This window comes from Micromys minutus, assembly GCF_963924665.1.
Source record: "Micromys minutus genome assembly, chromosome: 4".
Lineage (NCBI taxonomy): Eukaryota > Metazoa > Chordata > Mammalia > Rodentia > Muridae > Micromys > Micromys minutus.
The window spans coordinates 70,117,795-70,131,225 of NC_137973.1; the positions used below are offsets into that span (position 1 = coordinate 70,117,795).

A 13,431-nucleotide genomic window follows, 5' to 3' on the forward strand; every position below is an offset into this window, starting at 1 on the left:
TTTCCTAATTACTGAATACCACACATTCACGGGCATGGCTGGGAGACTGTTCTCCAAGAGGCAGACTTCCAAGCAAACAGCATGCAGCTGTTGGATGAGCTGCCCCTTGACACAGCTGCTCACAAATGCCATGCCGGATGTGGCATAGGGTCTTTTAAAAGCAACTGAAGAAATGGAGTGAGGTGGACTACAGGCTGCTGCTTCCTACTGCATTCACAGCTCACAAGCACCACCTCAGAAGCAGCTTCAACACCACTGACAGACAGATGGTCCCACATGTCCTACTTACCCAAGTCTGTGAAGACCACAATCTAAAAGAGTTACACTATCTTCTACTAACAAGAAACAAGGTGCTTCATTCTGCATTTGTTTGTTTTAAAGATTTATCACACACACATTGTAGCTGTCTTCAGACACACCAGAAGAGGGTATCAGATCTCATTACAGATGGTTGTGAGCCACCACGTGGTTACTGGGAATTGAACTCAGGACCTCTGGAAAAGCATTCAGTGCTCTTAACCATTGAACCATCTCTCCAGCCCTGTTTGTTTGGTGTCTGAAGTCAACAGACAAGATGCCCATCCTTAGGAAATGGAAACCACCATCTATAAAGCCATGTCAAAAACAACGGAAGTGGGGGTGGAGTGGGGAGAAAGTGCTAGACCCTTACTAAATGGTTTGGGAATCCAAAGACTTTCAAGGACTTTGGGAGAAAGGGGAAAATACTCTTTGTCCAAACAAGCAACTATTGATAACTGAATTGAAGGCTGGATGGACTAGTTATCAAATGTGGGTTTTAGGCAATGAATATAGACACAGGGTTGAAACCATCAGAAAAGGATTTGTGAGTGGAGATCTACTCTTCTCTAAGGCCCTGTTACACATCTAGCCAAGTAATATGTGACTTTTACTGAATTGTTGGTTTGTTACAAGTCCTGTCTGCAAGGACACTAAAGTCAACATCATCAACCCACAACTGTGAGCCACACCTGAAAACCTACAGAATTAGACAGAGGCTCAACCTCCAGGCACCTGCAACACAGGGAGCCATGGCAAGAAAGGAAACTCTTTAGTATGGGCAGCCTTTGGGCATAGACTGATTTCTTCACACAGCTACACAATCACTCAAACAAATTGGAAAATCCATATGGAAACAAAAAAAGACCTGAAAGAGCAATCTTAAAATAAAGCTAGTGTATCATGTTACCCTCACCTTCCCAATGCACACTTCAAAGGTATAGAAACTCAGACTTCATGATAATGGCATAAAGTAGATGCTGACAAACAGAATATAACACAATACCCAGAAACAAACCTCTGCATTTGCAGACAACTAATCAATGACAAAGGCATAAAAAATAACACTGGAGAGAGGGAGTCTTCAGCAAATGGTATTGGGAAAACAAGTAACACCTATGATTTCTTTCCATATGAAAATTAATGTAACAGGAGGGCAGGGGGCAAAATACTAAATGTAGTACCTAAACTATGAAAATACTAGAAGAAAACCCAGAACAAATTCTAAAGCACTGAGATATGGAACAGGCGTTTTTTGTTTCCTGTAAAGCACAGGGAACCAAAGCAGAATCAGAGAGATGGAAGTAAAATAGAGAAATGTCTCTGCACAGCAAAGTAGATCAGTGGGGAGTGGGCAAAGATTGTCCATAGCAAGACAAGGTTAATATTTGGAACATTTAACATGCTCATTCCAAATCACCCAATTGAAAAATGGCAAATGATATGAATTGATAGCTATCAAAATCCAACAGCCAATACATTTACAGAATAAAGGAAATCCATTAGCTCTGAAGGAGATTCCTGACAAAACTACAGGTACCATTTCACTAATGATTATCGAGGGATATGGAGAAGAGGAAAGAACTAAAACTAAGTACAGCTACCAAGAAGAACACTGTGAAGGTTTCTCAAGAACTTAAGAATAGAAACAGCAAATAATTTGGGTACCCCATTCCTAGGTACACACACAATGTACCCCTTCCTTACAGGGTTTACAGGAAGAGTCGAATCACTGGGTGTCCCAGTGCAGGTAGAAATAATAATTCCTTTACTGTACAACACGGTGGTGGTACTGTAGGATAAACTGTGAGGATACATGTCTGCGGTTTACAATTACTGTATATATTTAATGAATAACTCCCAGTGAGGAGCCCAAATGTTTTAGACACAAATGATTAAAAATATGGATATAAAAATCATACCAACTAACTAGTACCTACTACAAACACACTAATTCTACCTACTAGGCCATAGATATGTATGATTCTGTTAATAAAATATTTAAAAATGTTTAAAAGAAATGCTAACTGCCCTAACAGACTATCCAGTGAGTGTGTAACGAGTGTGTATACAATTATCACAGCGCAGCCTTCATAACCCCGAACAATTAATAATTTATAGGTTCGGAATATGCAAGCTCACACGCTATTGAGTGGTAGTGGATGGACTCAAACCAGCACTCTAAATGTATATCAAACACCTGCCAAGTCCCAAGTCCCAGGTTTATAAGGTAGTTGGTGTTACTATATAACTAGCCTCAAACCTGTTATTCAGAACTACAGGGCTTTGTCTGAAGCATTTCAGTCTTTTCAGCTCTTTGTATATGTAATAATTTGGTGTGGGTTTGTTTAATTTCAGGTAGCCCAGGCTGGTCTTGAATCATGATCCTTCTGCCTTGACCTCCCAAGCCCATGGCATACAGTGGGGGTGCATCTATGTCTGACTGGACCGCATCTTTAGCCTTTTTTGACTTTAGAGCTACTTCTAACCAATAAGAATTAAAGATGGAAACATTTTTGCTTTATTTTGGTTGGTTAATGGCCAAAAGCATTAAAACACACCTCAAATTTATAAGGATTTGAAGAAGTGCGAGGCTTTGGGAAACTAGTTTTTCTCTGTTGGAACACAGTTCAAAAATGTAATTATGTGAGAATTCCGAGTGCGTGTGAGAAAACTCTAAGGAACCAAGGTAGTCTTGTTCCTTTAGCTTCTTCTAGATACAGAATTGCTTTGGGAATGTTTCTGTGCTCCTCCCAGCTGGGGCAGACAGGAGGAGTTTACTTCAGCTGTTCTAATTCTTGTGCCTCTACAAAAAAATGTTTCTGCTTCTTGTGGCCTATCCCTATGATTGTAAACTTGACTTGGGTGACTCTTACACTCAGAGTATAAAGTTTCTGATGTGCTGAATAAAGTTGGCTATTGCATGAGACTTTAGCCCACCGCATTTTAAGGCCCCTATTCTCCTAGGTTTACATCCCCAACTAGAACAGTTGACAGTTCTTAATGAGACTTTGTGATCCCTCACTCCCTGGCCAGTAATGATGTTGCCAACTGACAAAAAGCAACAGTTCTATAAAAAGCAAAAAGAGAGATAACAACTGAGAAAACTCTGCAGAGATGCATTCATTTTTTAAATTTATTTCAAAATTTTATTCTAAACCTTTTCCCAAAGTTAGTCAGTATAGAGTTTGAAGATGCAACCTCAAAAACAAACTCTTGGACAGCTCAATCAGTTATTAGAGGGTTTATTAGAAATGCTTGAATATATGCTGTTAACCATAAAACAAAAAGGGACACACTATTTCTGTAATTAAGTCTACATAAAACCCTGTATCTGCCCGACTGTTCTTTATTCAGATAGGGTCTCACTGTGGAGCCCTGGCTGAGCTGGGCTATGTAAATCCAGCTGACATAAAATTTAGACATGCCCCCGTTTCTGCCTGCTGTGTACTGCCGCATCCAGTCTTAACCTTGTTCTTGGGGTATCATCTTTTGGAATAATTATTGAATAGGATATATTTTAAATCTGATGTTGAAAAGTAAACACTGACTATATGTCAATATTTGCAATATTAAAAATAATTTAAATGAACCATCTTGGTTTGGATCTCATGTAATGACTACACTTTAATGAACACTCAATTATTTTTTTTATTTTTTTTTAATTTTTTTTGTGCGGGGCTTGGATGTCAGATAAATTAAAGCAGTACCTATGACAAATAAAATGCACAAAACATTTTAGTATATAAAGTTTAACTCAGGATTATAGCATTTAAAACATTTTGGCTCCTAAATATGGTTGTTTTAAAAGTTGGTATGAATTTTCCCATGTACAATAAGTTTGAAGTTTAGTCATGTGGATTTTTGCTTGTTTTTCTTTTTCCCTTGCTACCAAATGGAACAGAAATTTATGTGAGAGTTCCACGTTCAGATGTCAGAACTGTTTTGCTGTTGTGTATAATATAGTTCTGATATCAAGCACACAACTGAGACCTATGTAAAGAGGTGCCTCCTTCAGTATCATTAGTATATGTAGATATACAGAGTATACATAGCATGTATACATAGTATATATGGAGGTCTGCTGATTCTCCTGCCTTCCCTCTGTCAATGAAACACTGAAAAGAACAATGAAAAGTGGCTAGAGGCGCAGCTCAGTGGTAGAGTACCTCTAAAATATCCAAATCTGATTTAACCCTCTGCAATATTAGAGGGAAGGGTGCGGCAGACCTACTTTTCTGGACAGTCTCACCCAGATACTTTACCTGGCATATTATTCATCTTAATTCCAATAATACCCCCTGTTCACTCTCTTCAACAGATCTACACTTGCTGTTTTCTATTAAAACTCTGCCCTCACTTAAGAAAAAAAAAAGATTTATTTTATGTATGTAAGGACACTGTGGATGTTTTCAGACACACCAGTAGAGGGCATCAGATCTCATTACAGATGGCTGTGAGCCACCATGTGTTTGCTGGGAATTGAACTCAGGACCTGTGGAAGAGCAGTCAGTGCTCTTAACCACTGAGCCATCTCTCCCCTTTGACATCTGGGTGTAAGAATATACACATCTTTGCTCAGAAGAGTCCTTCTTCACTTTCTCCTAGCTCCTACCACCAAAGCCTTAGTTTTAGTATGATACAATAGAATTAAAGGAAAACATCAATCTGTATTTCCTGCTGGCACTGGAGATTAGCATATTCACAGAAAACCCATGAATATGTGAGCACAAGGAGCAGGATCTACAGTGTGAGCCTCCACAAAGGCTGCTTGTCAGTGTATGGCATCCTCTGGGACTTACTTTTGATTTACTGTGTCGTATGAGAGCAGAGAGCAGTCTGTTTGACTCGCCCATCACACCGGCATGATCTTTGGCTTCACACCACTCAACCAAACGCTCCACCAATTTAGAATTCTTTCCCAGTTGTTCAGCAGCTTCTGCTGTAGGAGACAAGGCAAACCAAAAAACAGGCCCAATCAGGGTCAGACAATCAGGGACAGGCAATCAGGTGCAGGCAGGAAGGTTACAGGTCTTAGAAGAGTGCAACAATTTTGTAAAAGCAATTACTGTAAGTGCTCCTTGCCTGACGGGCTATTTAGCTTATTTGATAACACTACAGGCTTTCACATCACACACATGCATGAACATATAACTTCAGACCGTGAGTGAGCCTAACAGTTAATGCTTGGCAGACTGTAACAGTTTTCAGAAGGACTCCAAGCAATCATGACAGAGAAGGATTAAGAAACATAAAAACAACAAACAAACAAACAAACAAAAACCCAGGTTACTCTTAGAAGTGGTTTTTATTATTATGTCTTCAAATAGAAAACACAAGATAAATCTGTAAAAATTTTGACTATCACCGTTCTTAAACATGGTTTTCAAAACAAGGCAAACATGGGTAGGAAATGTCTGAGGACAAAGGGTGCTTAGGGACCGGGTAACAAATTAACACACACAGAACTTAGGCATTATTATTTACTCAAAATCATTTAGCATGAAAATTAAGTGTAAACCAGTCTCTTTTAAAGTTTAACTTTCCATGTACTTTTACAAGTCTGTACTGAGAACTAGCAGATCAAGTCCTTAAAGCTTACGACACAGAAGAACACTGCACCAAGAATGTGACTTGGAAACCATTTCTTTTACCTTGTGCGTCTATTAACATTCTTAGCGTTCCCAGGAGTTTGAACTGAACTGGGGGCATTTCGGATTTAAGGAATTTCAAAACCGTCTCTGTGACCCCAGCTGATAACATTTTTGCTTTATTTACAACTAGAAAGAAAAGGAGACTATGGTTAAACTGGTGCTGACATTATCAGTGAGCATTCATTCATTCAACACACATCTGGTCCTTACTGGCTTTAAAGCCCCATCTTAAAACTTCCTATTTAGAAATGTTAAGAGTGGAACCAATAGGTATGCTGGTGTGTCAGCAGTAAGATCATGGAATGCTGAGGCTAGAGAAGCAGAAATCCAAGGTCCTTATACCCTGGGATACAGCCTGTCTCAACTCCCCTGTCCGGAGGTGTGTGTATATATGTGTGTGTGTGTGTGTGGCGGGGGAGCACAAATAAAACATGAAATTGGGTATATGTAAGTACCCTGTTTACGGAAACTTAGCAGACATAAATCATTCTAGTTTTTTTTTTTTTTAAACACAATTTTAAAGAATTAAGTTAGAAAATGTGTAGAACAAATCTGAAAATGTTTACATTTTATAAAATATTCTTGCACTCACTTGAGTGTTTTCCTTTACCACTGTATTTGATTAGACGGTACATGACAGACATTATTAGATACTGTGGCTATGCTATACAAGTCAGATCCATTTCAACTGGAGCTTCATGTCACTACACCGATTTGTCAGAAATTTACATTTAAACAGGAGAATAAAAGAATTAAACAATAATCATCCAGGTGATTTTTCTCCATGGCTCAAAACTGTTGATCCGAAGATACATCAAGGCTCTTTTCAAAAACTATGTATCTACTTATGGGATGAAACAAATCAAAAAAGAGCCCATGACCTTAAATAATGATTCTTTAGGGGACTCTACTTATATATGTCATATCTGATTTTACCTGAACATACCTAAGAATGTTTAAGCATGTAATATAAAAGAAAAGCAAAGAGTTCATAAACTTGATTCTTTAAGCTATTTTATGAGATCAGTTTGTATTGTCATGAAAATATATTTAACATATGGTCTCCACTTCTTAGCTAGGAATAAGATGAGTAATTTAAAGACTCTTCCACCCCACCCCACCCCCTATAAGACAGCATCTTACCATGTGGCCCTGGCAGGCCTGGAACTCACTAATTACGTAAGATTGGCCAGGACTAAAGGCATGAGCTACACAGCTGGCTCTCCGCCTTGTGCTGCTAGGGAGGTCCACGGACCACAGACACTGCAGCTTACCTGGAATGGCTAGATTCCTGAGGGCACTCAGTGCTGCATGCTGCACCGTCACGTTCCCGTCTTCTACATGTCTGTCCAGCAAATCCATGAGTTTTTCTACAATTCCACTGTCTACCATATGAATACAATTTCCATCTACACAGAACAAGGGCAAATTTCCCCCTTTGTTAAAAAAAGTGTGTAACTATCCCACAGCACTAAATCTTTTACTCCTCTGATGCACACCAGAAGAAGCCCAGTACTCTGCCAGTCTCAGGGCCTTTACTAAAGAGTTCTTATAAAGAGAAGCAAGGAAAATAAGTCAGTCATGATCATCTGTAAGGCTGAACATTCTTGAAGCAAAACCTTAAAGTCTGAAATACTGAGGTTCTGACAAATATGACCCTGTGAGTAGAAACTGTACCTGAGTTTATGTGATCAACCAGCCACGAGTGTCGGGATTCTGTAGCCAGGCACACTCTGCCCAGTTACCTGGCACTTTTATAAAAGGGGGCTACTTGCCCCTCCTCTGTCTGTCTCTTGCCCTCTTGTGCCCTTGCCCCCCCACTCCCCATCCCTCTTTTCCCCATTTCTTTCTCCCCTCTCTCCATGTGCTCATGGCCGGCCTGTGCTTCTCTACCACTCTTGTCTTCTCCCTCTCTACTACCATCTTAACTCCCCTCCCAATGCCTCGAATAAACTCTATTCTGTATTATACCATCATGTGGCTGGTCCCTCAGGGAAAGTGATGCCCAACATGGCTCCTCCAGAGGCATCCTCTTTACCCACCATGCCTCACCACACCTCCATGGAGCATATCCCCCCCCAACTCTCTTCATCTTTTTCCTAGCAATAAGGATGCACTAAAAATATCATCTAAATGGCTTTCAGGATACATGCACAAACTGTATAGGAAACATATACATTTTATGTTTGGGAGCGAGTCTTCTGACCGAGACATTGCCAAATATCAATAGAAATATTCCAAAACCTGAGAAAATCTAACACATTAGGTCTCAAGCAAATTGGAATAAGGGACACTTAACCTGTGTGATATATAAATAGTTCACCATGGACTCAAATTGAATTAGAAAAGCAATCCATGTATTTTCTAGGCATAAGAAGAGTTTTTAGATTAGTTATTAAGAGTATCAGATTTCACAAGGTCTAGAGCCTTTGAAATATTATTAAACTAAATACACCCATAAGATTATTGATATGTAAACACAGATAAAAGGATATAACTCAATAACCCAAAAGTGAATACTCAAGATTATTACAGCCAAGATAAGGTAACTACTAGGAAAGGGCCATATCCTCCATTAGATGGATAAGCTCAAGGTCATTAAACCTGAAGCCCAAAGCATTCAAAACCACCACATGATCACTGAGCTTTAAACATCAAGATTCAGATGGCTGTACAAAACACGCTATATATTAGAAAGTCAGTGTAGGGACTTCTAAAAGATTGAGGGAACAACACACAAACATTTCTGAAAGCAACACCTTTGATATATGTGACAGATAAAGCAGAAAGCTAAAAAGTACAGAAATTCACACGGAATAGCTTATGTGCATACCATTCCTGGCAAAATTTGCAATTGCTAATGCCCCAGCAAGCTGCAGCTGGTGGTTATTCGATGGAATCCAAGAAAGCACCCTTTGGAACACACTGCCTTTTCCTCCTTCAAAAAGTTTCTGCATGGATTCATCTGGAGGGAAATGAAACAAACAGTTAAATAAGGAACTGTGATTAGGAGTGACAAACCCACACCCCCAAACCCAACGAGGAAACTAGAAATCTTGTAATGGGCTATGAGTAGCAATCAGACACTGCAGTTTATGAATTTTGGAGCTCGAGTTTCCAAGTGCCATCCACCCATCGGTGCTCAGTTCCGTACGGCAGGTCTTCAGAGACCGAGGATAACAGGAACTTAACCTTAAAGTCTGTCATTTCTTGTTCTTTTCACAGTGTGTATAAGGTTTCAAAACCATACCAGTAACAGTAAGCAAGAGAGAAAAGTAAGGAGAGGCCTTATGTTGTGTTTATGGAAGGCACAGTAGGTATCAAATTTTCTGCTGACCGTGTCCTCTGACTGGCAGGAATGAAGACTCACCTCCAAGAAGTAATAAAACCATGAGGTCTGAAGCCGTCTTCAGCTCAGCGACGTCGTCCTCTTTGTTACTACCCACCTTCTGCTGCACGATCTCCAGGAGACACTCTACCAGGCCTGCTTCAACCAGCTGCAGCTTAATAGCATCTGAATAAGGAATGGTGTGAACAGAATCACAAGTTTTGGTACAGTGACCTGTCATGAAGAATTTTAACTAGTGCATTTTAAGATCAGTTAATGTATAACTTAGATAAAACAAAAAACAAAACACCTACCATTAGCACCACCACCACCAAAAAAACCCCACTTTTGAACACTTGAGTTGCAAGATGAAGTATTTGACAGTCCAGACTAATTATACAAAAATGTCATTTTTCTATTTGAAGTTATTTATCCTCTTAAAATGTCTTATAGCATCCCCTAAACCCCAGGTCTCTCTTAGCTCTGACAACAACCAATATTACTAGTATTTTTAGATATGAGTATGCTAAAGGCATACTATATTATACAAACATAGTATATTATACATACATGTCTATAATATAATACATATTTGTCATGTAAAGTTAAAATATATCTACTAAGGGTTTTGAATAAAAAGCTATCAAAAATTATGGTACTGTTAGAAAATCTGAACCTAAACACAAGTATACTTATACTGGTATTTGTACAGATACAATTTTTCTAGTGTGGTTTATAAATCTGTAAGTCTTGTTTTTGAAAGGAACTTCCAGTTTTCATTAATGTAAACCATCCTTGGGTCATGAGTATATGGTGATTCCTTACATTAAATTCTACTTCCTGATGTCCCTAAAATCTTCACAATGTAGTTGAAAAAAGAATTAGTAGATCTTCCATGTTTAACTGATAAACTATGATATTTCATAAAAAATATAATAGTTTCATTTTTAAAAACCTGACTGAAATAGTAACCTCACCCAACATTAAGTTTATTGTTTTATAGTCCCAGCTTCTTACTCTATTACTATGCCACTGTATTCACAAGGACATTATATGTGTAGCCATGTCTCGTCCTGTCTAAAGGGGTAACTTTATTCTTCTGGTTGGATTTTACTTTGCTCATTAGTTTCCATTAAGCTGCATGAGTCACACAGCAATAGTGGTTTCTCAGTGTGTGTAACAGAGTTTAAAATATACACATGCTTAACGTTTATAATTTTAGATAACTAGCATGGAAAAAATTTAACTTTATATTATCATGAGGATTATTAATTTTCTTTTAAATATCTTTAAATCTACAAAATACTTTTTAAAAAATGCATCTGTACTAGGCCAAACTTAAGTAGGATGTTTCCTTGGTTACATACAGAACATTAGGGCTAGAGATGAGCAGAAATGAGAACCGAAGACTATGATAAAAAAAAGTCTTAGAAATTCTACAGCCTTGAACCACAGAAAACAAAGTTACAATTACTCGTCTTATACAGCAAAGGAAAAGAAATGATAGACAGGGTGTGAATAATTAATACAGAAACAAGTTTTCAAAGCCATCACTCTGAGCCCTGCAGTTACTCAACAGGATTTATGTGGATGAGAAAACAAGCAAGAAATAAAAACACTACTATACAGTATAAAAACTATACTACACTTGGTGAGGTTACAGTAACTCTTTGGCATAATCCTTGAAGACCAGGTTAACATTTCATTTTGTAGAGCTAAGGAAAGAGCTGAGGAAAAGAAGTTTCTGCCTGAAGAGTGAGATTTAAGGCATTTAGAACGGACACAATATGTAAAGATGGAGGCGTACAGAGCTTTCTCCTCACAGTTTGACTGTAATCGCCAATTTAGAAACCTTACATTGCCTTAGTGAAGATCTGCCAGACATTTTGGCAAGGCAGACATCCTAGCACATTTATCAACACACAAGGACTATCTTTATCACTTACGTGAATGCGTATGCATGTGTATAAGTTATATCCCATATTAAGTATCCTGCCTGAGCAAAGAGCAGGTTATGCTTGGGCCCACGTTTCAGGAGGTCACACCAAGGAAAGGGTAACATCGATTGGAAGGTTCTGGCCACAGTAAGAACAGTCTCTTCACCTAGATAATTTTGGAGACCCTCACAAACACACTCAGAGGTATGCTTTAATCTTGGGAACTCAACCTAAGCCTATCAGTTTGGCAATAAAGATCTATGACATAACCTTTATCTGGCAATAAAGATTATCTATGATATAACCTTTATTTAAAAGGCAGAGAAAAGCCACATTTGCAGAAAACATACATATTAGACATAAGCGATTATGAAAATTATTCTTTATTATCCAGATCAGGAATGTCAACAATCCAAAAAGTTCCTTTATACATTTCTTTCTGATCACAAGCCTCCTTTTGTATGCCTCAATTTTATGGTTGTTATGACAAACCACTCAACATATTTTATCCTATCACCAAATAACTATTTCTAAAATCTAGTTTAGTGATCTGTTCTAATTACTCTCTCTGTGTGTATATGTGTGTGTGTGTGCACTCGAGCACGCTTGTGTGTGTTGGAATGAAAAGGGGATTGTATGCTCATGTAGAGATCAGAGGACTACTTACAGGAATTGGTTCTCTACTTCTACCTGGGGCTTTGGGAACTGAACTCAGGTTTTTAGGCTTGGTTTCAGGACAGCCTCCTATATTTTTAAGATAAACGTTCTGGTTTTAAATTGCAAACTGAAGCCAGAACATTACCTCAATCAATTTTAAAAATTGACGCAGAGCTGGGTACAGTGGCTCATGTCTTTAATCCCAGTGCTTTGAAGGCAGGGGCAGGTTGGACTGAGTTCAGGGCTACATAGTGAGTTTCAGGGCACCCAGAGGTACGTAATAGAGAAATCCTGTCTCAAGGGAAGAAACATGCAATGAGGATGCCTCCACGTTCCCAGGTTTGCTTAGCAGAGTCCGACTTTCCGTTCTGTGCTGTATTTTAAATTCTATGCATATGCACTTTTTTTTTTAGAAGTCCTTTTCAGACAGGGTGTCTCTGAGGTCACCCTGGCTGTCTAAGAACACGCTTTGTCTACCATGCTTATTGGAAACTTGGGTGTCTTTTGTAAATTCAGAACTTCTCTGCCTGTCTTTAAATGTTGCCTGTGTACTATTCATTCCCAAAGCATCTAGTCTCTTTTAGTACCACCACCAGCAGCACCACCACGAGGGAGCGAGATGATCCCTTTTCTTCTGTGTAACTTTCCCCCTTTTCTGTACACTTCATCCAGGAGTTCCTACCTGTGCTCCAGCTCACAGTTTCCCTAATTCAACCGTACGTGACCTGTTCTTAAGCCTTCCTGGCAGCAAGTACTTAATTTAGGTTGGAAATTTCAATTTTGCAATTCCTATTTATTTCTAAATCTGCTGTATTATAATTTTATTATTTAAAAGTCTTAAAGACCGCTTTTCATCTCTCTAACCATGCTAACTGACCTGCTTGAATCTTTTGTGTGTGTGCATGTGTGCGTGAACATGTGTGTGGATGTTCATGGTGCACACATGGAGCTCAGAGGAAAATCTCAGGCACTGGTCTTCACTTTTTGCCTTGTTTAAGACAGTCTCTCTCTTGTCCACTGCTGGGCACTGCCTTCCATTTTGCTGCAGGAACACCTGGATTCCACATGCATGGGTTTATGTGGGTTCTAGGATTTGAACTCAGGTCCTCACACTTGCCCAGCAAGCATTTTACTCAGCAAGCACCATCCTTTCTAGCTCCCCGCAGCCTTACTTTAAGTCAATGGATAATAATTCCAGTATCTGGAGATTCAATGCAATCTGTTTTTATAATTTTAGTGTGTTGTCTCTGAATATGTAAAAGATATTATATTTGAAAAATCATTTATTATGCAGTTTCCTGATACACTCTTATCTTTTTGGGTCCATCTCTTAAGATGGTTTTGCTCAAAGAAGGTGTGACTCATCAATATCCTCATTGTAGACAGGCCTAGAAAGCCTAGCTGTTATCCTCTTGTGTCTGTAGAGGGGTTCATATAGGAGTTTAATCTCTTTACCTCATTTTTTCTTTGTGCCCGTGTGCACGTTTAGGCCAGATGTCAAGGATGGGGTCTTCCTCAACCATTCTTTATGCTGTCTTTTTGAGACATGATGGTTCCT

General features: G+C 38.9%; 1 protein-coding gene across 7 annotated transcripts in view; it reads right to left on the reverse strand.

The window, feature by feature from the left end:
- Nucleotides 1-13,431, reverse strand: part of RAP1GDS1 (Rap1 GTPase-GDP dissociation stimulator 1) — a 123,108-nt gene that overhangs the window by 11,990 nt on the left and 97,687 nt on the right. For 5 of the 7 annotated variants that reach the window (XR_013975014.1, XM_080915933.1, XM_080915931.1 and 2 more), the window contains 5 exons: nt 9,322-9,465; nt 8,785-8,916; nt 7,226-7,360; nt 5,952-6,077; nt 5,100-5,239 (listed from right to left, as the gene is read on the reverse strand). Coding sequence is in view for 6 of the 7 variants with exons in the window: in XM_080915933.1 (XP_080772059.1) it covers nt 5,100-5,239; nt 5,952-6,077; nt 7,226-7,360; nt 8,785-8,916; nt 9,322-9,465 (677 nt within the window). In the remaining variant the exon portion in view is untranslated. The remainder of the gene's footprint in view (nt 1-5,099; nt 5,240-5,951; nt 6,078-7,225; nt 7,361-8,784; nt 8,917-9,321; nt 9,466-13,431) is intronic. The other 2 variants (XM_080915934.1, XM_080915932.1) reach the window with 1 other exon arrangement.